The sequence below is a fragment of the Lipophrys pholis genome (assembly GCF_963383615.2).
Source record: "Lipophrys pholis genome assembly, chromosome: 19".
Taxonomy (NCBI): domain Eukaryota; kingdom Metazoa; phylum Chordata; class Actinopteri; order Blenniiformes; family Blenniidae; genus Lipophrys; species Lipophrys pholis.
Genome location: NC_137647.1, coordinates 5,519,381 through 5,547,242, shown reverse-complemented (window position 1 = coordinate 5,547,242; position 27,862 = coordinate 5,519,381). Strand labels below are relative to the sequence as shown.

Here is a 27,862-nt window from a genome sequence, read left to right as displayed (position 1 = left end):
CTTTATTTTCCCTGGAACGAGACAACCGCATCTCAAATAACTTCCAGCTGAATATGATCGATCAATGTTATCAACTACCATAGACACACAATAACCTATAGTTAGTGGGCATCAGATAATCTGTGAATTTGATCAAACTTTGTAAAAGCTCTCAGTGGAAAGTCAGACTTGCACGAGCAGGTTAAGCTGGTAATCCCTGTTATCAAGTGGAAACACTTCTTGTCATAAATGTGAAGAAACAAACATATCTTTGATATGGTAAGGCTTAAACTGTGGCATGTATGTTTGGAAACCACGAAGAGATAAAATATAAATCCTCTTCTTTCCTAACTAGATCAGTCTATTCACATAGTATCATGCCTTTTCTAACATGTAAGAGGTAAATGCAAATGGTAAGATGGTGATTATGGAACTGTTATCTTAATTCAAACTATTATTATCCAAAATACTAATAACATGAATTTACCTGGTTTGACTCTCAGTCGTATGCTCTGTATGTGACCGTAAATAACCAGCCTCTCATGAACCGTTTGAAATGATCACTGTTTAATCAGTCTGTACAGATTCCCTCCAGAGGGAGAACATAAAAAAACCCATTCAAATAAACAAGTTTATAATAAAAAGTTTAAACTAATTGTGTAAAACAGAGAAAATGTACATTGATGATCTTTATGACTTTGCATACAAACATTGTACATGAGACCAAGCTGTGTTTATATATTGCACTAGTCACAACTTCATTTATCATTTGACCTTATGATCATGTCCTACTTCTGTCATATCCGCACAGTTTGTGTTTTCCTGTGAGGTTTTTCTTTTTCATTAATGACATTTCTTCAGCTCTTTTTGTGGCTTTCTGATTTGTGATTAAACAGTTTCAACACTTTATTTGGCTTGAGCTTTCCTTTTGACTTCTTCAGTTCCTTTAGTTTTTCTTTCTGAAAGTCTGAAGAGAAAAAAACACAATTAAATGCAAAAATGTCACGAGCTGAATTAAAATCCAAATCTGATGCATATCAATGTAATCAAGAGGCTTTAGTGATTTATTTATTTCTCACCTTTGTCCTTCATGTTTCCTTTCAAAAGCAAATCTTCTGTTAATTCCCTGATCAAACAAATGAAGCATTCATTATATACAATTCTCTAAAAGTGAAAACATGATTGGTTATTGTTTCCTGTCTGTGTACCTCTGCCTGTCCTGTTCCAAGCAGCTGACGATCTCATTCCTCTGTTCAATGATGGCGACCAGCTCATCCATCAGCTGCTGTTCTTGACCTCGATCCTCCCGAGTCCAGTCGCTCTCTGAGCAAATAAAACAGAATAATCCAGCCTGAGGAATCATAACTTTAATCAGCGTCACACTTTTGCAATCAGAGTTCAGCCTAAGTGCTGCACAGTCAAAGTGACAAGAGAGAAAGACAGCAATAAGAGGACACCTGGCTGGTTCTTTAAATGATCTATTGTTAATGTCACGGGTATAAACTCAGAGGGCAGCCTGAGTCATATACTATCATCATGCCTATCTGACAGCTTCCTTTGGCAGCGGTTGTCACAGGAAGTCCTTGCAACACACTGAAGACGGCACACTGAATACACTTCCTGCCACAATAGAGATTCAAACCCTGATCCACAGCACGGTGAAACCTCGGCAGTCCGCTCCTGTTAGAACAGCTCGAATGCAGGACGTGAAGAATTTAAAGCTTTATTTAAATTTGCAGGACAACTTAGGAAATAGTTTGTGAAAGAAACAAAACAAACAAACAATGCACAGACCTGGTTTGTTAAGGAGACACCGGAGCCCGTACTCCACATCTGCCTGTCTGTCCTCCAACTTTTGTTGCTTCATTCTGGAAAAATACACACAAATGACAAAACGTCGGGGGGGGGGGGGGGGGGGGGGGGAGAAAAAATCCACAGCAGTGGAAATGTTGTATAATTTGTGTAAAACTTCTTTGGGGTGGACTCACTGATAAACCAGCTCGGTATCCCTACGGGACAGAACGTGACGCTGGTGGATCAGAGAGAACCACTCCGTCAGCATCTGCTCCTTCTCTTTGTCTGAAAACAGAAGAAATCACAGTTTAGTTTCTTTATCCGTCATTTTGTACTTTTAAGTTCTGAGAACTTATTTTACTAAAATATGTCTTGGCATTTGCTGACTGGCCCATTTAATTCCTTTTTATTATACAACAAAAGTTAACATCTCCTTCCCTCATGACATGAAAATGATTCAACAAATGTAATTAAAAACGCTCTACCAATTTTGTACGATTTTGTCTGGAAGCTTGACGGAACCACAACCTGCTTTAAACAATGTGGATCTGTGTCTTAGGTGTGCTGGAGTGAGGAGGAATCTGAACCATGCAGGGTCGTGACCCCCCCCAGGACGAAGATTAGACGACACACCATCACAGCCGTCACAAGTGGGTCAAGTTTCCATTTGTTGAACGTCCAAAACTCAGAAGGCAAACAAAGTCAGTCAATAGTGGTAAACAGCACATAGAGACGCAAACTACTGGACTTACATCTTGTGTTTAGATACATTTAAAGTTATTAAGGCGGTACGATATGGCAATAACAATATATTTTGCCATAAATTAAAAAGACTTAAGTTGATGACGATGACGTTGTTGTCCTTTGCTCTTCCACATAGCAGTGAACTTTCTTTTTGACCTCTTTCACACGAGCTTGTCTTTGTTCCTTGTTTATTCCATCAGCCCAGCAGTTCACACCAGCAGAGGTTCAGTTTAGTGTCTTTATTGTTTTGGGGTAATTTACCCAAATCTTACATTTCTCCTCTGTGGCCACCAGGTATTAAATAATTTGCACTGTCAACTGAATTTTCTAAATTGTTAATCGTACAATTTCTGCACAAATGTATCCCAATTTATAGCACCTTTCTTCATTATTTAATATATTGTCATTTTGAATTTATACAGCATGAACGCACAGTGCATGGAAATATTCATTATTGCGGTTAATTGAGTCTTTTGTGATATTTCTGTTGCTCGTGTTGGAATCACGATACATTTTGTGGTATATTGTGCAGTGCTACTCGAACATGTCAATGTCAGCTGTAGAAATTTTACACAATTAAGTTGAGGTTTGTGTTTTAAAAGACAAAAGGCTTCATTGTTTTCAATCCATGCATCTTTAATTACTTATTTCATCAGGACGGCCTGATTAACTAAAGGCGTACGTAGAAATTATTTACCACTGTTGCTGTTCATGCAAAATGAAAGAGTGCACAATAATTTCACACCAGTGCACTTTCACTTTGTGTGGAACTGATGCGGTTTACCGTTCCTGCCGTCTCTCAGATTTCTCTCCAGCTGCAGCCCTCTCTGCTCCAGTGCCTCCGCACGTTTATTCAATTCTCTCATCTGCACTTCCAGGTCTTTGGTGGAAACAAAACTCTGGTCTGTCTGTACCTGTTAGAGAACACAAGAAGACAGATTAACTGTAAAAAAAAAAATCAATCAAATAGGCTTTATTAAAAAAGATAACTCGTGTGAAGACAGTGTGATGTGTCTCTATTCAAACGGAGGATTTCTCCTAAAACAACTGAAAACTGAAAACCAACACCAAAAAAAAGCTTGAATATTCTTTAGGGTTCAGTGGAGAAAAGAAAATTTACTAATAAGATTAAACAAGAGTAAGATGCCTTTGAGTGATGAGCGAAAGGATTGTAAATCAATGGAAGTGGGCAGACAGCCAGTGGACTTTCAGTTGGAGGTAATCAGGGATCAGGTTCAGTCTCAGCTGACTCTCATGCAGGTAAGCGTTAAAGCAAATGTAGAAGAGAAGAGACAGGTTGTAGGAGGAAAAGAATATTTGTATAGTGATTGTTTGGACAGACAGAAGTGGTTGAAGGCGACTCTGCGGTTTTCCAATTTTATGTTCAGTTGATGATTCTAACTGGGACAAGGCGGGAGTAGACAGTGGAGGGATGGATCTTTCGGGTGACAAAATGAATCCATTCGTCCATCTTTTATACCTCTTTATCTAAACTCAGCGTCGTGCAGTCCGGACGCATTAGTAGGAAAATTATCTTTTTGATTTGAGAGTCATAATAACATACATTGAGCAAAAAAAAAAAAAAGCCTTACCTTCCTCTTGATGAGTGGAAAGCCATGGCCCGGGGCAGGGCTTCGACTGGAAGACAGCTCCTGGACCGTCTTGGACTTGGTCATTCCAGGTTTCCGATCGAAAGGATTTTCTTTGCAGACTTGCTACAAATGGAGAGAAAAAAAAAAAAAATACATAAATGCAAACTTGTAAATGAGCGGATACAAGGCTGTCCTGTCAATACAGAAAAACCTTCACATTTGCTCAGTTTCTAGCAGGAAGCACGGCTCTCTGTTCATACCTTACTTTGACATGACGTCAGACACACACTCACGGAGGGAGAGAAGTCAGAGGAGATAGCCGGAACAGAAACACTTCGGGATAAAATGTCTGTTTGCGCCACTTTGAACGTGGAATAAAGTCCTACTGCTGCGTCAGTCGCGTCTAATAAATCCGCTTCACTGCTGCTTCCAGCCGCTACTCCGGCAGCCTCAGAGAAAACTGGCCTCTTTGGTAAATTTGTTTGTTTAACTTCATTCTCTCCACGTTCCATAAAAGGATTAAAACGATTCTTGTTGACGGTTGCATAAACGACAGTATCCGGGTCCTCATCTTTCTCTTGGAGGACAGCTGACACCGAGGGCTCCGTCTGGGTTGCAGACTCCAATTTAGCAGGAGCTTCCTCTTCCTCCTCTTCCTCCTCCTCAAAAGGATTGGGAGGAGAGATTTTGGGTTGGTTCCATGGTGTCGGCCTCTTGGCGACAGTCTTGGCTCGAGGTGCCGGGACGGGAGGAGGAGCTGGAGGCAGCTGTGTCCAGGGTCCAGGATGCAGAATGGCCATCCAGGGGTGGTTGGATTTGACTTTTGGGCTGGTGGTGGTCTGTTTGCTCCTACAGGAGAAAAAAAGAAAGAGCTTTTCACAGTGTTAAAGAGAAAGGTTTTGGTTTTTTACCATTTATTTACTCAGATAATGTCGTGTTTTTCTATTTTGAACCGTGCAGCACTTTGGTCGACCTCGGGTTGTTTTTAAATAGGCTCTAGAAATATACTTGACTTGACTTTTCGGTTCATGACACAACTTAAAATTATATAAAGAACCCATTTTAAGTTTTCTGTTGGATTTCATCTTTCAAATATGTCATTATTACTTTATATTTTTCTATTGAATTGTATTCATGCTCACTTAAAACCTTAATATAACCACTTTGAGGGAGATTAAAATTCACAAAATAAGTGTGAAAAAGCAGAAAAGAGATATGAAAGATGAAATTCTTTTTGATGGACAACAAAGAAGAGATGATAAAAAAGGAGCGCGAGCTCCTGTAAGCATGGAACCCGCTGGTTCTGTACACTTACATGTGAGAAGAACTGGCTGGAGATTTACTTCGGCTTGTGGAACTGCCTGCATGAAAAAACAAACAAACCAAAAAGTTTCTATTTACTTTGTCTGGAAGGATAAAGACGGAGGGACGTACAGAAAGAAAACAGCGATGGTATAACTTGTATTTGTTAGTCAGTATAAATGTACCTGCAGGTGGACAGGTGGTCATCGTCTGGGACGTTCTGATCCGGGCTGCAGGAACAGGGACCACAGACGAGCCAAGCAGCCGTCTGGGTGTTGGAACAGGACGACGACTTTCCGTCGCTTGTGCGGAACGGAGCTCCGACGTCTCCATCGGGTCCTGCAAAGCTTTTCCGTCGTTTACAGATTTCCTGTCTTTGACACCGTGCCGAGGAAGATGTGGGGGTCCAACAGACGAGCCTCTGCTCACTCTGCTGCTCTCCGGCGTTGCTCTTCCGTCTGGTCCTGCTGTTCCACAAACCGGTCTGTCCTGCGACTCTGTTATCTTAGCATAATGAGGAACGCCGCTTATGGCCAATCCACTCAGAGAATAACTTGCTTCCTCCATATTTGGAGATGCAATTTCGTGATTGAGGTCGACACGCGTGCTCTTGCTGGCTGTGATGTGGTCGCTGCAGATCAGGGAGTCTGGGTCACTTCCCCGAGTGTATGAGTCCGGTAACAGACTGCTGCAGCACACTGTACACCTGCAAGACAGAAACGTGTGGCTGTAAGAACATTAAAACATTCTTAAGGATGTATAAATAAGCGACAACACTCCTGAACCCAATCTCTGAGATGCAATTAACCACTTTCAGTCCGTCTTTACCAAGAAGTGATGCAATGAGGCCAGAAACTTTAAACCGTCAGTACCTGAAGCAGCTGCGATGAAAAACCTTTCCGTCAACCAAGTGTCTCTGTATGAGATGGACAGGCTTGAAGCACAAATGACACACTGTCCGAGGCTTGGTGTTGAGAAACCGACTCTCCTCGTCCGTCTCCAGGTCAGTCAAGCTCTGAAAGAAGAAAAGAAACCGGCCATTGAGCCGACTGAAAACCCAACCAGAACAGACTGGGAGCGTTTACCTTCTGACGCGTGGGACCATCAGAGGTTTTGTTTCTTGTCGGATTGTAACAGACTGTGACCTGCGACGACCACAACTTGGCAGGACTCGCTGAAAAGGTGTGAAAGAAAGAAAGAAAGACCGGAATAAAATGCATGGCGCTGGCTATGAATAGAGGTGTGGACTGTCCAATAACTGCTTTCACATGATCATATCAGTGAAGACAAACAGTGCACCATCTATACCACTAATTGTCTAACACTAGAAATAAACATCCACAATGGCCTAAATGTCTTAATATTATAGAGTCTGTAAAAAACTTCCCCTGTAATTCCATAATACTTGGGTTTTTCTTTGCAAGTATCTTCTTCTCTTCTCCTCCCAGCTCCATCCTCATCATCCTCTTCCCTACAAAACGATCATCGCTCCTACATCCATGATCAAACCACCTCAGGTCGCTCACTGCTCCTCTCATGGACGGTCCGGTCTATGATTATTTACCAGAAAAGTTGATCTCGACTCACCAGAGGTTTTCCGATCGAAGAAGTCGTAGTATTGAGAAAGGTAGGTGGTGACACCTAAACAATCAGGCCCTTTGGAGGAAAGCATGTCACTTGGATGCAGCAGTGCAGGGATCCCCAGCTTTGTTTCTGCAACATCAAATGCCTACAAAAAACACACAAAAACAAACAAGATGAAATACAGATCAAATGTCCTTCACTGTTGTTAGAAGAAGCGTTTTCATTCAAGCTCAAGCGAACAGAATCAACTCACCAGTTTGTTATTTTCATAAGCATTGTCTTTGGAGAGAGATCTGAAATTTCTGGAGCGGTGAAGATGATGGACAGCTCAGTTAAATGATGATCAAACTCATAAAGATTAAAAGAAAGAATAAACAGACAACAAAGTGCCACACAAGCCATTCATCTATCTAACTTAGAGGTGCAGCGTGCTGGACCTGATCCCGGTTGACTGAACTAAAGGATTAAAGATGAAGACAGACCCTGGACAGATTGCCAGTCCGTCATATGTCAAACAGAGAAACAGTCACTCACATGAAGGAGGAGTCAGAGTCACCAGTTAACTTCAAATGTGGGAATATTAAGACATTAAGTTATTTTTGTTAGGTCAGTGATTGGACCTTAAGGGTCAAAACAAACAACCTGATATCATTAAACTGGACAAGGAAAGGTTAAAGCGGTGAGACAGAGATTAGGCTCGGGACATCAGATTAGTCCTCTATGCAGGGAGCAGGTCCTCTGCTCCAGATTAGACAGCACGTTGATCAACATGGACACACTCTGTCACATCTCAGACCAGGACGACAACAACAGATAAAGACAATTGATCATATCATGTACGTTCCATCTACTCACATAAGGTCGGGTCGGTGTTTGTGGATGATGGCACAGAACGCAAGCCCATCCCTGAATGACGCCGACAGGTCCTTTATCTCCACGCCGGGGTAAGAGGCGCATGTGACGCGGCACCACTCCTGCAAGACTTTCTGTGAAACCATTTTCTGATTGAAGCTCGACGTGCAGGCAGGGTGGAACATGGCACTTTATGATTTAAGATGTCAAGTCAAGCTGGCCACGATGGGTTTTGTGGAGGAAACAGGAAACTAAGCATCTTCCACCACTTTTGCGCCACCAATGACTTGTTGCGCATCGACTTGGTGAGGCAGCAGGAAGGAAGGTGGCTTGGTTTCCCCCCTTTCTAGGCTGTATTGTCATCTAAAAAAAAAAAAAAAAAGGTACCCGCAGCATGAAAGGAGTGCATCGTTTCAGTTTCAGTGTTGCAGGACAAGGTCTGGTCCTCTCCCAAACTGAACCACAAAGCTTCTCACCCACTGCAAACACCGCCGGGCTTTTCACAGAGGACACATCTCATTAAAATATTTGCAGGGCTGCAACACTCGTGTCCACTTTCACAGAAGAAAGACAAAAAAAAAAAAAAGAGTTAAGCAAATCCCGCTGCTTGCCAGCCCGCTGCTCCTTGCTGTGCTCCTCGGTGAAATGCGCCATAGCTGCCGCTAGAGGGCGACGCGGAGCCGCAGCTCCGCTATAATTAGGATGGAAAGGTTTCTGGTTACAACTTTATTTCTCGGTTGCAGACCTGGCAGACGATTTGTTTTCCTCCCCGCCACGTGACAGAGAGAATTTCGACCACAACTCATCAGTGCATGTATATTTTTTTAATTCTGTCTTTCTCTGGTTCATAATTTATTTGCTAGAACTTGCAACACTGGTTTGAACAAATGCAAAATATTGAATCAAATGTTCTGTTGTCGTGAGTGAAAACCTTCCCTTCAGCTACGAAAGCTGTGTAAGGAGTCAGTAAATTGAGTAAATTGATTGTAAATAAAGAACTTCCGGTCAAATAAAGGTAAAACAAAACAACTACCGTCGCTAACCTTTATATTACTACCAAATTAAGTAAAAATTAACACTTAAAATTGGATTTCTCTCAAGATCAATGATGTTAACAATTTAGACCTCTCTGATATTTTGTACTATAAAAAGCATTCAGACCCAGCATTATCTAATGTAATTAATATACTTCTTTTGTTGGGAAAATATAATCTACATTGTAGTAAATGGATGAATAAGAAGCCCTCCTTCAACTGTTTTAAAAATGAATTTATAATCTCTTTTTCATCCCTCAAAAAAATGTCAAGCACTGTTTCCCCAAAACCATACAAAGATATGTCTCTTTCTGTTTTGAATTAATTTCAATGTAAAAAGCCCAGATTAATATGTTTGTGATTGTTAACCCATATTAGTTTATTTAGCCTTTTTTACTGCTCCTTTGTTTGTTTCTTTGTTTTTTTTCTGTTGTTGTCCTTGTGGTGGATGATTGCATGCTCAGACACCACTAGAGTTTTTAAATGTTTTTTGTTCAATAAAAATAAAAATACCTTACGCTACAGATTTTATGTTGTAGGAGCACAGTATCCGATATAGTCTTGTTTGTTAACTTGATTATACTTCCGAACATAGAAATACAATTAATAGAACTATCAGGGGATCGTTTTGCTAATACCTGGTCATCATTTCTGCATATTGCTGCCCGTAAAAGTTAAGGTTGTGTACAAATAGCGTGTATATGGGATAAAGATTTCATAATTCTACTTAATAAAACTATATCCAAAACGTCATATTAACCTATATACTCTAGTTCTATGCCCACCGCTCTCCTCTCGTCCCTTGTACTCTCGCGAGACTTGCAGCGCCTCATAAATCTCGCAGTGATGGCTGCGCCGCCCGATGCGGAGAGTTTGGAGTCTCGGATCAGTGAGTGTCTCAAACTTGTTTCTCCCCCTCGATGTTTTTATTTTTCGCGCAACCCGGTGCTGACCAGATCACGACCTGCGGGGTGTCGCGGAGGAGCTGACAGCCTCCCGGAGGCGGAGGAATCGGACCCCCGCCGTTACATCTAGGATGCTAACAGTAGCTCCGGAGCTGCGGCTGCCAGCTGTCAACACGCAGCCGGACGGAGCCGCTGCTGCACGGGCTCGGGCGATCCGATCACAGGGTCACACTTTTAATCCATAGTAGGGTCGATTACATCTGCGGCGGAAGCGATGACCTCTGAAGAAAGATCGAGAATGGCTGTGACACTATGCGACATCACGCTAGCTGACACTTAGCCAGTTAGCACAGTGTGTGTGTGTGTGTGTGTGTGTGTGTGTGTGTGTGTGTGTGTGTGTGTGTGTGTGTGTGTGTGTGTGTGTGTGTGTGTGTGTGTGTGTGTGTGTGTGTGTGTGTGTGTGTGTGTGTGTGTGTGTGTGTGTGTGTGTGTGTGTGTGTGTGTGTGTGTGTGTGCGCGCGCGCGCATATACACACACTATGGCATGCTGGGTTGAGACTCCTCCCGTCATGGTTTTTAATTTATCAGCTTTTTATTGCATGCTGTGGTTTCTGTTCATAAAGGCTCCTCCTTCATGTTTTCATTCAGAAGCTATAATTGGTCTGTAATCATTGGCAGTGTTTTCTTAAGGAGAAATGACAGCATGATTTCACTTCCAACTTCTTCTGCTATGATAGGAGAGGAAATGTCTCAATGAAAGACAGCAGTGGAAAGCTGGTTGCTCTATTAGAACTGTGTTGATCAAATGTTTTATTACCTCCTGTTACAAAACAAGATATCACCATGTTTGACTCAAGGTGAAAGAAATTGCGAAATCAACTGGTTACATCAGGAAACTGACAGCCAGGAACACCACAGCAATGCAGTCAAACTCCACAACAAGGCATTGAAACTAGGCAAACCCTTATGTTTTATTTCTTTCGTTGTTGGTGTTGCCATTAAATGTCATCTGATCAGCATCCTAACAACACAATGCACTTCATCCAATATCACAGAAAGTGAATAGTCTGTCTTCTTTTGATCAGTCTTTTTAATGCAAGACTGTATTGGTTTAACAACCAATTCTCAAAAAGAGATATTTTGAGAAATTGTTGGTTTGTACAAAAATGGGTTGTGGTAGGACGTATATTTGAAGGCCCAGGTTAAGAGTAGGTGGCCTGGCTGAATAGTGCCTCTCCCATCTCCTTAGGAGCAATGTCCAAAGACCCGATAGCGACTCTAAATCGAGTCGCTTTCTTAATGTAATTGTGGGTGATTACTGTGTTGGTTTTCCCGTCTTCTGATGTTGAATCCAGGGGCACAAACGAAGTGCACAGTAACGTGTAAATGTAAACACGTATTTCTCACAGATCACTAACACAGATGCTACTGGGCTCATTAAACCAAGGGTTAGTTGTTGGAAAAAGAACAATCGGCACTAAGGTGAAAAACGAGCCTTATGGCAATATGAGACCATCATCTTATGGAAAAATATTATGAAGCTGCCTGAGGATGTGGACTGCTTGGCATCACAAAACAATTCTTTCCCCAAAGTAACATACAGAATGATGTCAGAGTGTCTGTCCACAAGCTTGACACTCTGTCGATGTTCGATACAAAATGATCACCTGACACGACGCATAATAAAATGTACCACATCTAGAACCAATAGATATCTTGGTAAACTTAGCTCCAAAGAGCAATTGTACAGCAGACATTCAGAGAACTTAAAGCAGTGCTGTAGGGGGGGAAAAAAATGTTCCGAATTTATACTAAGTTCTGTTCAGCATTTGGTTGAGGTTATAGCTTTTTGAATAAGGTTCAACATTTTATTAAAGTCTGGGTTTATTTACCTTTTCTAGCTGCACGAAGGCAATTGTGTTTATCTGTCGATGCGATTCAAAAATCACATTTTACAGCCAGTTAACGCAAGAAAAATTACAAGTGCGAAGGCTCCACATACATATTTCTTTGCCATTGTGTTTTTATATTGAAATCACAATGTTGGTAGAATTCAGGAAACACCAAAGTGACTTCTGTCGTCTTGATATATCCACTATCGTTTCAGATAAGGCCACAAATCCACTGAACAGAGACACAGACTGGAATAGCATCCATGCCTTTTGTGACCAGCTCAACAATGAACTGGAGGGGTAAGAGACGAGCCCCCAGGGCCGAAACGCTTTTTGTGCTCTGCTGTGTGATTTATTGTGCGCTTCTTGCTGATTCAAGCTTAAGCTCTGGACATGCCGGCTGCAGAAACATGCATTTATCTACCCGTTTTTCTCTAATGAACGTAAAATCAATACAAAGCTTTGAATCTAATTAACTCTGTTCAGCCACTGATGATTTGTACTGAGGCTACAAGTCATATATTGAATAAAAACAAAGCTGGGGACGCCTGACGATCACAAAGTGACATAATATTGGTCGTAAAATGAATTAACGTGACATTTCCAGCAGATACTCTTTATATGGAAGTTCAGCTTGTGTTTGTTGACATGTTCCAGACCTCAGCTGGCCACCAGGCTCCTGGCTCACAAGATCCAGTCTCCACAGGAGTGGGAGGCCATGCAGGCACTACTGGTGAGCTCATATCTCAACACTGTGTTCTTTTTTGTGTTTTTTGCTTCAATGTCTGTCTTGAACTCAAAGGAGGACACTGGACAACTTCACTCATTTTTATCGTCCTTTATTTTGTTAAGTGATGACAAGTGCTCCGTTAGTTGTAAATCTTAAAATAAGAGACAAACACTAATTTTGATTTAAATTAAATCCAGAATTATGTTTCATTTCCAAAAGTTCAAAACAAACATTTCCTCCACCACCAAACCAGGCTCTTTTTTTTTTTATCTTAACGCAAAGTCAAAACACCAGTTGTTCCGTCCAACACTGCTAATACACCTCCAAACGTGAGGAAATAATATAAAGAATATGCAGAATCTACATGTCAGTCTAAACCCCAAGCTTACAAATTTAATCAGATCACCATAAATCGTAGGGCTTCCCCGCTATTGCCGTCACACGCCAGAATGCTCAATCAAACTCATACCAATGGCGTCTCCAAAGGCTTCCACACTGAAGCAAACAGCTTGGCTCCTCTCTCCAGCAGCATGTCGCTCACCTGCCACTGATCCTCCTGTAATGAGGCCAGGACACCAGGTGACACACCTGCCTTGAACAGCTCACTACTGCCCCCTTGTGCCTCCTCCAAACCAATATTCTGATACAAGAAAATGTACAGAAAAAAGTAACTCAACAACCTATATAAAGTCTGTCATCCTGAATCAATTTCTTGTTGCTGTTTAACGGCAGGTTCTGGAGACGTGTATGAAGAACTGCGGGAAAAGGTTTCACAGTGAAGTGGGAAAGTTCCGTTTTCTTAATGAACTCATCAAAGTGGTCTCTCCGAAGGTGAGTGTTTTCAGACCGTCCCGCTATCGGTCTGTTCCCTTACATTGTCTATCTGTGTCACTCACCCCTCGTACTCTGACACAGTACCTGGGTTCGCGGTCCCCCGAGCCAGTAAAGAAGAAGGTTTTGGAGTTGATCTACAGCTGGACGTTGGGGTTACCCGACGAGGCCAAGATCTCAGATGCTTATCAGATGCTGAAAAAACAAGGTGAGAGTCAATGGGTGGCTCAGTCCGGTCAAGAAGTATGTTTCATATCCCAGAAGGCAACGAAATCACTCCTTCCTAACACGTGATGTGTGTTTTTGGTTTTCCACATACACGCTTTAATGTCATATTCCTGTTCTCCGCTCAAAAACCAGGTATTATTAAACAAGACCCGGAGCTGCCGCCTGACAAACTACTGAACCTTCCTCCGCCCAGACCCAAGAACACCATTTTTGAGGATGAGGAGAAGTCAAAAGTAAGGACTTAATGACGAGCCATGTCATCATACTGTGTTGAGAAACGTTCAGGAGACAAACATATTTATGTTTCTTTGAATGTGTTGTCACAAGTAATTAAATTAAATAATGGGCATCATTTTGAAGTTCCACTGCCATACCAGAATGGTATAAGACATACTTATTTTACAGAATTTTCCATCTTGATCGAGGAAGAATTTGTGTGCAATCAGTTCAAATAAGTCAGTTGATTTGTGTAATTTAAGCAAATAAACGTCTCCGGTTTACAGTTTGACCTGATAAAATGCCAGTCTTATCCACTGTGTCATACTGTATTTTGGCCACGCTCATGTTTCATGTCTTTCTTTTTTCACCTCCCTGTGAACTCTGGCTCTCTCCGTCAGATGTTGTCTCGGCTGCTGAACAGTTCGCACCCTGAAGACCTGAAAGCCGCCAACAAGCTTATCAAGGAAATGGTCCAAGAGGTAAAACCTCCTTTTATTCTTGAGTTTGTTTTTTTTAATACATGTTAATTCCATTCCCACTTGTAGAGAAGTCTCATTCTGGGACTTCTCATTAGCCTCTTTCACAGTTCTGCCTCTGGCTGTGGCGTTGTGCTTCCGTTGTATATATGTGCACTGTGTTTGTCCGCCGGTTCAGGACCAGAGGCGCGCGGAAAAGGTGTCAAAGCGAGTGAACGCCATTCAGGAGGTGAAGGAGAGCGTCTCTCTGCTGACTCAGCTTCTGCAGGACTACGACAGCACGGCCCCCAACCAGAGCAACGCTGAGCTGATACAGGTGAGATGGGCTTCTTCATGTATTTGTTTTATTTTTTCTATTTTAAATGAGAACCACTTGTTTGACTTGGTGTTCTGTGCCTGCCAGGATCTGTACCAGCGCTGTGAGAAAATGAGGCCAACACTGTTCAGACTGGCAAGTGACACGGAAGACAACGACGAGGCTCTGGGTGAGGGTTCCTCTCTCATCCAGCTATCTTCTATCTCGCTTTATCCAACACGGGGTCCCATGACTCTGGGGATTAGAGTAGGAGGTGGTAGTTTTAAAAAAAAAAATGTTATGTCTTTTATTCAAGACCCACACATGCACCAGGAGAACATGCAAACTGGGCTCTCCGGACCCATTCTGCATTTAAACTGCACCACATTCTGTGTCGCCCCAGGTCACTTCTTATTCATCTGTTTTTACCTTGAAAGTTTAAATTATAGTCCGAACTTATCTTATCTGTAAAATCATTCAGCCTGTCGTTAGGAAGGGGATTTTACGCAACATTTTTACAAGGTTGTAGTTGTGTTTATTGACAAATGCCTTTTTTTGGTGGTTTTAGATTTGATTTGTTGTTGTTTTTAAGTAACTTTTTACACATTGTTAAATGTTCGGAGGGAAACGCAGGTCAAATGGCGTCGATTTATTTGTGGAGATGTTTTGTACTTAAAAGTTCAACATGCCAGGAACAAGTCAAGATTGAGCAGCTTTAGTGGTATTAATCAGGCACATGCTCTGCCGCTTATCTATCATAAGCGCAGCTTCTTCTTATTCCTCTTTGATTAAAATGTTTCACTCTTTTCACAGCGGAGATCCTGCAGGCTAACGACAGCCTCACTCACGTCATCAACCTGTACAAGCAGCAGGTGAAGGGGGAGATCGTCAACGGAAACAACACGTCAAGCCTGCAGAAACAAATCGGTGGGTCCATGGACAGACCGCTGGTACATTTGACCGTGTGCAGACTGAAACAGAGCAGTTTGGAGTGCTTCACAGTGAACTGTAATGATTGGATGTCTCATAGGGGGCGGGACAGCGCTGCTTGACCTGACGGGATTGGACACGTCGCCCCAGTCGCCTCCCTCGTTCCCAGAGTTCCCCACTCCGACAGACAGCCTCAACGCCCCCTCGCAGGAGATGGGCATCAGTCTCCTTGACGACGAACTAATGTCCCTTGGTTGGTTTTTGTTACACATCAGCTATTTTTTGCTTTCTTACCACTGTGTAACGTGTGGCTTGATGACTCGAAACGCTCATCATCTTTGTGGGCCACGCAGGTCTGAGTGAAGGAACACACACATCCAACCCGACCTCACAGCCTGAGGACTCCACAGCGTGGGACTCCTTCCAGGTGAGGGCAACTCGCTCCAGCAAACGTTTCCGAAAGGCCAGCTCACGGTAGCACTTTTTTCTGAACATACTTTCTGACTTTGTGCTTCCAGTCCTCCGACAGCATTGATGCGGACATCCCTTCTGCTCCCAGTCTCCTCCTAAGTCCAGACCCGCCCTCGCACCCTCAGACCCTCTCGTCTGGCTCCACTCCGGGGAACTCGGCCTTAGATGAGCTGGACCTGCTTGGAAAAACACTCCTGCAGCAGTCGCTGCCTCCAGAGGGCCTGCAGGTCAAATGGTACTGAACATCATTTTAAGTACTTTCAGATCATTGCTGGAGGAGAAACTCTCCATATAACCAAAGTGCCGCAGCTTGAGAGCCGTCTAAAGTACGAGGTTTTGCTCTTTCAGGGACAAACAGCAATCCAAACCAACTCTGAGAGATCTCCAGAGCAAGTCGGCCACCAACATCGCTCCTAACCCGATCCCGCCCTTTCCCTCGGAACTTCCTGCCCCTCCCATGAACGCTCAGCCTCTCGGCGCCGGAGCCACACTGCTGGAAATGTCTCCTGCTCACGCAGAGCCGGCTCCTGAAGAAGTTACCCTGACTGATGTTTTCGTACCGCTAGAATCCATTAAGCCCAGTAAGTAGACTGTACCTAAATCGAACTGACCTCTTGCTGCTGCACACCTGGAAGATTTGCACATCTGGGTATAAATGTTCCTTTTCCAGTTCAACAGTGAGATTTAAATCCTCCACGAACAGAACAGCCCCGTGTCTCCTCTTTCTCCAGGTAGTCTCTTACCTGTAACCGTGTTCGACGGGCACAGTCTGCGGGTTCTCTTTCACTTCGCCCTTGACCCGCCTCCGTCTCGACCCGACGTGCTGGTGGTCATCATCTCCATGCTGTCCTCGGCCCCCGTCCCCGTCACCGGCATCAGCTTCCAGATGACGGCCCCAAAGGTCTGCAGTCGTGGACAGAGCGTCACATTCCATGACTCAGTGGTGTTAATGTTTATTTACCATTTACGTGTGTGTTGTTTTTTTTTTTTTTTTTTATTTATTGATAGTCTATGGCAGTGAAGCTGCAGCCCCCGTCAGGAACTGAGCTCCCAGCTTTTAACCCCATCCTTCCTCCGGCCGCTGTCACACAGATCATGCTCCTCGCAAACCCAAACAAGGTGGGTCAAGATAGAGCGAACAACTTCCGTGTTTAAAAAAAACAAACGTAACAAATCTGTGTTTGAAGTTAAGTATATACATCTGGTTTCAAATCATCCTCAAAGTGAACACTCCTTTCTTTCCTCTTCCGGTGCAGGCGAGTTTATCACTCCTTTATGTCAACAGCTACAGGCTTAAAAATCCGCTGGTTAAATAGACGCCCAGTAATTCACAGTATTTGTTGTGCACACCGTTGACAGGATTGGGGAATTGAGGCAGAGGAGGAGCTGACAGTCTTTTCATTCAATAATTATTGCAGTTGCCATCTATGGTCACCTATATTCTCTTATCATCCAGGAAGATCTGTACAGAGAAGAAAGGACATGTAGAATCGAACCAGCAACCTTTCAATTGACCTTTGGCTCAGCCCAAAACTGAGCATCTTAAATGAATTAAATAACCCTGAAAACAACAAATGTGTAGCCATGTCTTATGCTACAGAGCTGAGAATGTTTGTCTGAGTCTGGGCGCTTGGTAGTTGAATGCTATTGGTTTGTTTTCGTTTGGGGGCGGGGCTTAGCCAAAGGTTAATTGGGAGATGACCTCTGAAGCTGGCTTGCTTTCATGACCAGGCGCCTGTGCAAATTTTGGGAAAATTCTACCCAGTTACTTTGAACCTGCATAACAATTTGCTTCATGAGGACTTTAAAAGAAGACATTCGACTCCACATATCCAACATTTCTTCATCATATTAAGATCGAAGTCATGTGTTTTAAATGAACGGTACAGAGAACTGATGTTGACCGACACCACCATATTAAAATGTTAAACCATCTTCCTGTCGTCCCCTGCAGGAGAAGGTGCAGCTGGACTACAGACTCGCCTTCACCATGGGCGAGCAGGAGCACAGCGAGAGCGGCAGTCTAGAACAGTTTCCTCCTCCGGAGAAGTGGGGGAGCCTATAGCATTCAAACACTACCCAGACGGACTTTCTGCTCTCAGACTCGGGCCTCCCTTCACTCACCGCTTTCTCCGTTTTCCTTCCGGTCTCACTCATGCTGGGTCAGTGTAATGTGTGTACGCTTTGCGCTAATCCCGCGTGTCTAGATTCTAGTCTGCTGTTTTGGGGCTGCGTCAGAACAAACCAGCGACCGCTTCCTCCCAAGTCGTTGCAGATTTGTCGTCTCATTTCTTTGAACCAACAGTGCTGCATAGGAAAAAGGACTACAACAGTTGTGTGCATATTAGCTCATTTAGTGTGCTTGTTTCTTTGCATTTTCCTCCTCCTCGGGCAGTCGGTCGAAATCCATCATCAGTTGTTTACCTTTACCTCAGCATGCTCTGCAAACATGGGACACAACGCTTGCACAATCCAGCACAACACAAGACAATTAATCTTTGTTTGCGATTCCTAATCAACTTCTGTGTTTTTGTTTTGTGATCCTCTCCTTCTCTCCTGATGACTGAGTGCACTTTCTGACTGCACAGTGAATGATTGTTTGAAAAAATGCTGTTTCCTCTCATCTTGTAAAGAACAAAAAAAGAAAAAATCTACTGTAAAATCAGAGCTGTGTATTTTCTGCCATATGTGCCTATTTTGCAGTTCTAACATTTAAAGTTTCGTGCTTCAGAGTTTGTTTTTCCTTCATCTGTTACACATTTGAGATCCATATTTAGCAAAATCTTAACTGCAATGTAAGTTACATTTTGAACCTGGAAAAAAAACAAACAAAAGTGAAGCTTGGTTTTTAAGTTATGTATAAGTTGATACTGACAACTTGAGCGTATGCAAACTGAGCTGCACTCCGGAGCTCCGAGCACAGTGTTGGTCTCAAACGTGTTCAACTTGTATCTCCAGTCTGCGATGCATGGCAGCCGCGCCAAACACTTCCTCCGCCTGAAGACTCCCGATCACATTCCACTGCACCGATTTCCAACAAGACCTCTTTGTAAATGCCAGCGAGGGCGGCTCTGTTGTGTACAATTTGACTTGTGCGGCGTGCAAGTGAATAACACTGGTACAACACTACAAATGAGTAAATAAAGTTTGGGTTTGTTTTTTTTCGGTCAAAGGTTTGAAGCTGAATTACTATGACGCAGAGATATGCATACAACACTTTATTAAAGATGAAATCAAACTAATGAGGAACTAGCTTTCAGTCATTGCAACTTCAGTCATCGAACACCAAGCATCAGGAGAAGCTCGTCTACGTGATCACGTTCGAATGAAGTAACTTCTTTCACAACAGTTCTTCCTCAGCTCAAGAATACAAATAATATAGGAAAGAGAAACAAGCGTATACTTTTAAGAAGAATGAACTTCAGCACCTACCTTCGAGACACCTAAAGGGAAACTTGGATAAGCATGAGCTCACGTACAGAACGCCATAATACAAAAAGACATTTTTACAAAAAGTTTTTTTTTTGTCTCAAGATAACTGTGACACTCTTTTCAGCCTCAAACTTACTGTATGTTGATCATCGAACCTTTAATTAACTAAAAACAATAAAGGTTAATGAACAAACTTAAGAATCATTCTGTTCTGTTGTTGAGTATCTTTAAAGCAAAACAAGCTGTAGTGTTGCAGTCAAAACATGGAATGTAGAAAATAGAAGAAATATTACGTGTCGTTTGTAACTATTTCTTGGTGGTTCCTCACTTCCTCCCTGGCAGAGAAGACGAGGCGGGCGTGAACTGAAAGGGCGAGTGGCCCATCAGGCCCATCATGGGCTGCGGGGGGTTGAACTGCTGGGCCATGAGAGGCTGCGGCCCCGCGGAGGAGGCCGGAGCCGACCCGACCGCCCCTCCCCCGGAGCTAGAGCCGCTCCTGGAGCTGCTGCTGTTCTGATACTGCTCGTACGAGTTGGAGTTGGAGTTGGAGCTGGAGCTGTAGCTCCGCCCTCCATCCCTGCTGCTGCGATCTCTGTAGGAGGAGGAGGAGGAGGACGACGAGCGCTCGCCGTCACGGCCGCTTCCTCCGCGGCTGTAGCTGCTGCTGCTGCTGCTGCGGACGTCCTTTGAGTGGCCGCCGCCCACAGAACGCATTCGCCGCTCGCACTCGTCCTGATACATCAGGTTGGGGTTGTTAGAATTGGAGTTGCCGCGGAAACGGGATCGACCACCTGGAGATCAGAGCAAACACACTCACATTCCAACCTGCTAGAGATATTCTTGTTTTGAGGAACGAACGTTGACCAAGACGCCACGTTACAGTCGTCACTCCCTTACAGTTGCTCATCGGCTTGTATAAGCAAATTTCTGTTTATAGGATTTCATTCACATAAACACAAGTATAAGAATGAGCATGTGTATCAGCTGTGAAAAAAACGAAAGTGTCAGAATTTGGTTAAACTATCACCGTAAATCTCACAGTTCCATCAGTGAAGGCACACAATAAAACTGCAGATACCGACTATATAAGGGATCCATGTAAAGTTTAAAGCAATGCAATTCAGCAGGAAGAGTCAGCTCACCTCCTCCTCCTCCTCCTCCACGTCCACTGTCAACCAGCTGCAGCAGCTTGGGGTTGATGGCCTGCCGCGCCTCCTCCAGCACCCGGATCAGCTCTCGGGCCTGTCGGAGGTTTCCCGGCGTGAAGAAGGTGTAGGCGGTGCCTTTGTTGGTGCTGCGGGCCGTGCGGCCGATACGGTGGATGTAGTCCTCGGACGAGTTCGGATAGTCATAGTTGATGACAAACTTGACATCCTCCACATCTTGAGGGTCGGTGTGATGGGATCAGTCACGGGGAGGGAAAAGATAAGAAGGGAAAAAAAAGTTAGAACAATACTAACGGCAAATAGATTCACTCCTTTCCTCAATGTGCTGTGTTGCTTTATCAGACAGACAATACCTGCAAGACACCCTTCATTCTCTGAAAGCAACACTTACCTCTCCAGTCACACAGTTTAAAAAAGGATTCAACATGCGATTTACAGAAAAAAATGCTCGATCATCGTGGAGCATAATGAAATATTGGCACTCATGCAACTAGGTTACATGCACAGCTGAAAATATAATAACTGTATGAGGTGATTTGCAATGTTATTTGAATTTGAATTGAATTTACAAAGAAGAAACTAAATTTAAGGGGCAGTTCATCCTAATAGACTGTTGCATGACGCTGGGCCTGACGACAGATTGAAAAAGTTGCTGACTAACTGAGATTGTTCTCTCCGAACAAAAGAACTACAGCAAAGTTTGAGGTCTGTTTCTCATTACAGTTGACAAAGGCTCAGAAAACACTGCTGATTAGAGGAGATCACATCCGGTTTTTGAGGCATAATGATGAAGTCTGACAAGAGGAGAAAATGGGAAAGGGGGAGGGAGGGTGAGGTACAGTACTTACCCTTTGTTAGAGACTTAGTGATGGCATACAAAGTTATCTCTCTGTCCACCCACTTACCCATCGCCAGTCCTGGGAGGTCTGCAGGGGCAGGAGGAGAGCGTGCGGGACGAAAAGCCGTCCCTTCTCCCTCCTCGCCACTCCTCCACGCTCCCAAAACTCCCAAGCCTGGAAACCGTGTGGGAGCCAGAGCCCCAGCTAGTCTGAGCTGGGATGAGGTCCTACTCTAGTCTGCACTGTGCCTCTGGAGACAAAATCCTACTGCTGGTGTTTCTGGTGAAGGGAGGGGGAGAAGGGGTGGGGTTCAGTGGAGGGGCCTATCTGGATCCTTTAGTACCAACTTGAAGGATCTTAAGTTGCCACTTCTTACATTGTTGAGTGGCAGTGATGTGGATCAGTGGAAGCTTTTCTTTATGGGCTCTGATTGATGTTGCTTCTCCTTAATGCCTCCCAGGTGCCTTCCTTCCAGTGACAGTGGTGTCTCAGAGCCCAGCTACTCTCGCTCAGTAACAAGAAACAGACGCTACCGGGTGACGGTGCGTAGAGATCCGAGCGTGAGCTCGCAAGTCCTGGCAAATAGCTTTTAGACTGACCTGGTGGTCTTGTATGATGGATACACAGAAAAATGGCCAAAGAGTTAAAGACAAAGGGGGGTGAAAGCAGAATACACAGTGGGTCTCGGGATCAGGAGGAGAGGGACAAAGAAGACAGCATTTTTTTTTTTAAACAGAAGATAACAGGGGGGAACGAGACTGGTGAAGAGAAGCAGAGAAAAGAATGAATGAAAGAGACAGGGAGACGCTTTCAGGGGGACAGAAGCAGGGAAGAGACCGACGGAGCAGAGGACTCCAGTGAGAGAAGACAGGTGTAGAGAAGAGGGAAAGGCAGAGGGTAATCGGATTTTAGAGAAGTGGTTCCTTCAGGCCAGGACTCCTGCCAGCCAGGACCAGACATGACGTCCGCAGAGGGAGAAGCCGGCCGGCCGGCACAGCCAGTGGTGTGGGGGGTGTCAGGGGCGGGCATCAGGGGGCAGTTCAGAGGGGAGTCTCCAGCACAGCCGTCCATGCCCGGCATTGGCTGCTTTCCACCCTCCCTTGTTGGCCGTTGCCTCTTTCGTTGTCTTCTTGTAGCGCACCGCTGTATCTCAGCTTGTATTGTGTAAGAATGTTACCGGCACTACCAATTCAGGCGGAGATTTTGTTTTCAAAGGTTTCTTAGAGGGATTGGAAATGCGTCTCCTCCAGAACGTTACGAGAATGTTCATCCATATCCCATCTTTTAAAAAGGAATAAGGCGTCTGAATGAAACTGATCGCTAAATGCTTTTGGTGCGTCTCTGTAGTGATGGCATGGCCAAAGGGAGTTCCCCCTCCTCCACACCCCCCTCTTCGCCCTCTCAGCCGCCCCCAACATTACGGTCAAATTTGGAAGCCCAGCGGCAGCCTGCGCTTTGCCTCCCCCCCTCCGAGTCCTGGACGGGGGGGGGGAGCGCCTTGTTAGTGGGCTCTGCGCTAGGTTTTCAGCGGAGGTGGCTGTGCCTGGGACCGATTAATCAGAGGCTGTCTCTCTCCCCGACTCAGCTTTCGATTTGTCATGCCTAGGTCCGGCTGCAGGCTCCCGAGGGCCTGTGTGCTTCTAGTTGCCGGAAGAGAGACTTGGAAACAAACAAAAACAAAAACAAAACAAAATGAAAAGAAAAGAAATGAACACAGAATTAGGTTAAAAGGTTGATTGCCATTCAGTAAGGGGCTGCGTCGCTGGCCGCACCCCTTACAACTTCACACTTCATTCAACATCATTACCTAGTATTTTTTCTTTTTATTTGATAAAGCAAAGTGACTAAACCCTGCTTGGTTTATTATACACAGTTAATCAGAAAAGCATCAGATATTCTTCAAAATATGCTAACGGGTGTGTTTCTGGAGCTAAACATCCAGAGAGGAGTCGACCATTGTTCTCCTACATATTAAATGGTCCGACACTCTGTACGTGTTCCATGTCAGTGCATGGCTACAATGAAGACAGTATTTGTTGAGCGCTTGAGCACACATGACGTACCCAGACCACGTGAAGCCACGTCAGTAGCGATGAGAATCGGAGCTTTGCCACTTCGAAATTCTGCAACATGGGGAAAATTATCCAATGACGAGGAGTAGAGGACATTAATGAATAAACAAACAGTGTGAGCAGCTGTAGTTCAGGTGTCGGTGTGTCTTTTGTACCTGTTAAAACCCAGTCTCTCTCCGGCTGGCTCTTGTCTCCATGGATGCACATCGCCGGCCATCTGGAAGCAAAGCCGCCACCTGTTAGATTTGGTCTTGCAGTTCCAATGACTGGAAGCCCTTTGTATTACATATTATTTATTCAAAAGTGCTTTTTGTTTCACAGTACATACGTGTTTTCATACCAGCCTGAGAAAACTCACCCGTCACGTCTCATCCTGCGCGTCAGGTCGTCACAGCGTTTTTTGGTCTCGACAAATATGATGGTCTTGTTTTCTTTTTCTGCCATAATCTCTTCCATTAGCTGGATCAACCTGACGGTGTAAACATGCACATACTCAACGTATTAGAAAAAAGGGATTTAGGAAAGAATAATAGATATTATCCACAAGTAGTGGAAATAAAATACACACTAATGAAGATGAACAGCTTCTTACTTGTTGTCTTTTTCATTCTCCATGCAAACATCCACAATCTGAAGGATGTTGTGATTTGCACTGAGTTCCAGAGCTCCCACGTTGATTTGGACGTAGTCTTTCAGGAAATCCTCGGCCAGTTGGCGAACCTCTTTAGGCCAAGTAGCGCTCCACATCAGGGTCTGTCGGTCGGGCTGGGCAAAGAACGCACACAGTCAATATTAATTACTTGAAATGAAATTGTCCTGCTTACAAAACTCGCTTTGTAACTAAAGATGATTTAAGATTAACATCTTTCTCTGTGGCTGTTGGGTGCGTTCAGATTATTTGTATACAATTTCAAGAAAATCCAAGATGGTCTATTTCACATGTAGTAATACTCCATAGGCAGATCTGAGAAACACAGTTCCTGCAAAACAGATGAACCCTGACTATCTTCTTTACCCTGATCTGGTCCACTATTTTGCGGATCTGTGGTTCAAATCCCATGTCCAGCATGCGGTCAGCTTCATCCAGAACCAGGTACGTGCAGCGACGCAGGTTGGTCTTTCCAGCTTCCAGGAAGTCTATCAAACGACCTGGTGTGGCGATGCAGATCTCGACACCTGGACACATGACAAGCATGTTAATTTAGCATTTAACAGAATTCTTTAAGCACATGGAAGCTGCTGCAGCATCTAGTGTCGGTTACACTGGAAAACAATTGTACATCCGATCAATTATAGAAAATTATGACGATTTAACTGGTGAATTCAGAACTGCTCTTCACCTCTCTCCAGGTCTCTAATCTGAGGTCCCTTTGGGGCGCCGCCATATACACAAGTGCTTTTGATGCGGGATGATTTTCCATAGTCGTATGCCACCTGCTGGACCTGCTGAGCCAGCTCTCTTGTGGGAGCCAACACCAAGCACTGCAGAACACACATGCAGTCCAATATCAATCCATGCTTTGATATGAAATGGCTTTAACTATAATTCAAACTATGAAATCACAAAGCAGGCTTCTCAACAATGAGATTCACGTACGATGGGTCCATCTCCACGCTCCAGGTATGGCTGGTGATTGATGTGCACAATAGCAGGTAAGAGATACTGAAGAGACAATCAGGGAGAAGATCAGGGAATGTTGCTGCTGCCAATTTAACAGTGTGATGTGTTGATCTTTGCAAACCCAGAGGTAGGTGAGAATGTGTCTTACAGATAAGGTCTTTCCGGAGCCCGTCTGAGCAATTCCCACCATGTCTCTTCCACTGAGAGCCAGAGGAAAACCCTGTGCCTGAATCGCTGTGGGCTCCTTGAAATTCTGCTCCATCAGTACATCCATAACATATTCTATATAGAAAGACGAGAGAAAATAAAATTTGTTGTTTTGATCATCGTAGATTCATTTCAGTATTCAAAGGTGCTGAATATTTGCTCAATATGTACGTATGGGTACAAGTATGTGCTTACGGGGAAAATGTGCCTGATGGAAGCTGATGATGGGCTTTGGGCAGCCAGTACCTCGGATAGTGATCTCTTTCTTCCTGCGGTACTCCTCAAGATCATACTGAAAACACAGCAAACAAGCCTGTAGACCAGTCTGCTTATGTTATGAGGTACACCTTTGATGTAGATTTTAATGTATGTAAACATTTTGCAAGTAGTCTCTGATTAAAATTCACTTTAGTGCAATGGCATTGATACTGTGGTTCATTTGTAGTCTGAAAGCAATCCTTTAAACCCTGACATGCACCAAAACATACAGATACTTTAAGTGTTAGTGTGAATGCAGGATGAATTAAAGATTTTTTTTAAACCAATCAAACATTGGACGTGACTAAACTTTAAGACTTGAGTAGAGATCCTCATGAAGTAAAAACATTTCTCACAACCATTCAGTTTTTGAATTTTAACTATGTTGCTTCACAACATGTCCCGTTTTATGTGAGGGGGAAAAACTATTTCTTGAACCACCTCAGATAAATCCATTTTACTAGGGGGAGATCTTGAAACTAACACCATTTTTTTGGTGTAATGAAATCATCGATGAAAGTCTTTATTTTTCATTTGACTGCACATGACACAATGAAACCATACCAATATTCCTTCAGTTAAAATCCTTTGGCTATAATGTGTAGACTGAATAAATCCAATTTTTAGGTTTCTGTTCAGGACATGCACATGAGATGTATGTATTTGTCTTTAGGGCCTTGTGAAAACGTTTGACTCAGAGCTAGGAGAAGACACTCGCAACTTGTCAGAGAGCAACCACAGGACCATGTGGGGCAGATAAACTTCAGGTTCAAAGTACCTGGCTCAGTCGCTGCACTTCAGGGTGTTCAGTATAAAAGCTTTTCTCAAATTTGGGAAGCTCATCCAGGTCCCATCTCTTCTTGCGTAAACGGTCGCCCGGATTTCCAAACTTTTTACCCGATGGTGGTCCACCTCTGCTGGAGCCGAAGCGAGGACTGCTGCATAACAGAGCAAACTTTAGAGACTGGACTAACTACATAAATATAAAAGCATTAACATGTCGTGCTAAAAAATGATTGGTAAAAACGGGAGATCTAGGGAGATTAAATATGTACGTTCAGTCTCAATATGTAAAGACCAGATACTAAAATAATAAAAAGTGAGGTCTTTATGACAGTGAATTGAGATTCAGATTGTGTGTTTAGTTTGTTTAATTTACAGCAGGCCGAGGTAGTATCATTTATGTGTGACATAGAAACTTTATTCAAGAAAACTTGCCTGAATTAAAGGACTAGCTTTGCATTCAATATCTATCTTACAAGAATTTATCAATTCAGTGTCACACACAAACATCAGGCCCTTTACACTTGATTTCAAGACTTTAAAAATTCAGTTTTTGATTTGCTATGAATAGATGGCTGCTAATATGTTGTCCCATTTGTGGTGGTTTAAATACACTGAATTTGTCTTCGTGGGTAATAATATAAAGATGAATCAGTTCTTCGAGCTGTAGGAAAATGAGGTTGCACTGTGCTTCTTGGCTTTCCAATAGTTTTCCAATGCTAGAAAGGAGTAATTAAGTGACAACCTCATAAGTGACCATGTATGACTACAAACAAAAATACAGCCTGAAAGAAATCAGTTTCAAGCAGATAATCCCTTTTTTTGGCACAGTATCTGGGTTAAGAGTACCCAAAGAGAACTAATTTAATGTTACTCATCTTAGCTTCGCTCACATGCTACTTAGCCAATTGGCTAACTCCTTACCCTCTGTCACGGCCGCGGTCTCGATCCCTGTCACCGTACGAGCCTCTCATATTGTTTGCACTCTCTTCTCTGTGATGGATGAATTAGTTTTTTTAATCGCGCGAGTTGGAAAAAAACAACAACAACAACAACAAAAAACACTCCTCGCTTGTTGCTTCAGTCTTTGGCCTTATTTCAAAACAGCTGCAGATGTAGCCGATACCAACCCTCCTTCTCTGTCAAAAAAATAGATATAACCCTGAGCCGCTGACTGGGAGAATGAACAGTTACTTTCTCAAATGCGTGCTGCTAAGTTAAATATCTAAAAAACAATATAAAATTGTATTGGGTGAAATGTAGTAAAATCAGGGTTTTATGAGAGGACGTCGCGGAGACTGGACCGTTAGGTTTGTGTTGTTAGCTTAGCCCCGAGCCAGTGAACGGAAGCTACTGTGATTGGCTGTTTCCTGAAGAAGACCCGCCCTAAACGTTTGAGTGACACCAGACATTTATTATAATCATTATTATTAATAATAATTCTGCCTCAACCGAGTGAATAGGAGATACTGTAATTGGCTGGCTAATGAAGAAGCTCCACCCTAAAAGTCTGATTGACATAATATGCTTGATGTATAATAATATGTAATAGACATTTGTATCTCAAGCATGAGTAAAACTGGATGATTAATAAAAGATATATAGTAATATATGTATTTGTACTTT

At 43.4% G+C, this 27,862-nt stretch overlaps 3 protein-coding genes across 9 annotated transcripts; 1 reads left to right on the top strand and 2 right to left on the bottom strand.

The window, feature by feature from the left end:
* Nucleotides 1-524: 524 nt before the first annotated feature.
* On the bottom strand, nt 525-8,511 carry LOC308124623 (MICAL-like protein 1). Of its 4 annotated transcripts, none has more exons than XR_013936309.1 (15): nt 7,851-8,505; nt 7,249-7,297; nt 6,999-7,140; nt 6,497-6,585; nt 6,284-6,426; nt 5,597-6,117; nt 5,425-5,470; nt 4,370-4,958; nt 4,110-4,232; nt 2,302-3,431; nt 1,968-2,058; nt 1,774-1,847; nt 1,188-1,302; nt 1,059-1,105; nt 525-946 (listed from the first exon to the last, which is right to left on the bottom strand). XR_013936309.1 is itself a non-coding variant. In XM_080487722.1 (15 exons), the coding sequence occupies exons 1-15, from the start codon at nt 8,030-8,032 to the stop codon at nt 837-839; spliced, it is 2,451 nt and encodes an 816-aa protein (XP_080343848.1). In that variant the 5' UTR covers nt 8,033-8,511; the 3' UTR covers nt 525-836. The 4 variants fall into 4 exon arrangements, 3 of the variants coding, with proteins under 3 accessions (XP_080343848.1, XP_080343849.1, XP_080343850.1); XM_080487722.1 differs by having other exon boundaries at nt 3,302-3,431; nt 7,851-8,511; XM_080487723.1 differs by lacking the exon at nt 7,249-7,297 and having other exon boundaries at nt 3,302-3,431.
* LOC308124627 (ADP-ribosylation factor-binding protein GGA1-like) lies at nt 7,741-19,098 on the top strand (the record flags this gene model as incomplete). 3 transcript variants are annotated; one of them, XM_080487735.1, is made up of 17 exons in its annotated part: nt 7,741-7,939; nt 11,894-11,978; nt 12,336-12,411; nt 13,141-13,239; nt 13,324-13,447; nt 13,600-13,700; nt 14,085-14,165; nt 14,341-14,478; nt 14,566-14,647; nt 15,271-15,384; nt 15,488-15,640; nt 15,741-15,814; nt 15,906-16,093; nt 16,207-16,439; nt 16,590-16,759; nt 16,867-16,977; nt 17,813-19,098. In XM_080487735.1, 17 exons carry the CDS (start codon nt 7,906-7,908, stop codon nt 17,921-17,923), a joined length of 1,974 nt encoding a protein of 657 aa, XP_080343861.1. In that variant the 3' UTR covers nt 17,924-19,098. The 3 variants fall into 3 exon arrangements, with proteins under 3 accessions (XP_080343861.1, XP_080343860.1, XP_080343862.1); XM_080487734.1 differs by lacking the exon at nt 7,741-7,939 and adding an exon at nt 9,709-9,770; XM_080487736.1 differs by lacking the exons at nt 7,741-7,939; nt 16,867-16,977; nt 17,813-19,098 and adding an exon at nt 9,728-9,770 and having other exon boundaries at nt 16,567-16,753.
* On the bottom strand, nt 19,062-27,577 carry LOC308124628 (putative ATP-dependent RNA helicase DDX17). 2 transcript variants are annotated; one of them, XM_080487737.1, is made up of 13 exons: nt 27,161-27,577; nt 26,232-26,391; nt 25,391-25,487; nt 25,137-25,270; nt 24,965-25,030; nt 24,708-24,849; nt 24,383-24,543; nt 23,960-24,132; nt 23,726-23,836; nt 23,523-23,584; nt 23,359-23,418; nt 20,433-20,672; nt 19,062-20,081 (listed from the first exon to the last, which is right to left on the bottom strand). In XM_080487737.1, the coding sequence occupies exons 1-13, from the start codon at nt 27,208-27,210 to the stop codon at nt 19,615-19,617; spliced, it is 1,923 nt and encodes a 640-aa protein (XP_080343863.1). In that variant the 5' UTR covers nt 27,211-27,577; the 3' UTR covers nt 19,062-19,614. The 2 variants fall into 2 exon arrangements, with proteins under 2 accessions (XP_080343863.1, XP_080343864.1); XM_080487738.1 differs by having other exon boundaries at nt 26,232-26,388.
* Between the last annotated feature and the right edge of the window lie 285 nt (nt 27,578-27,862).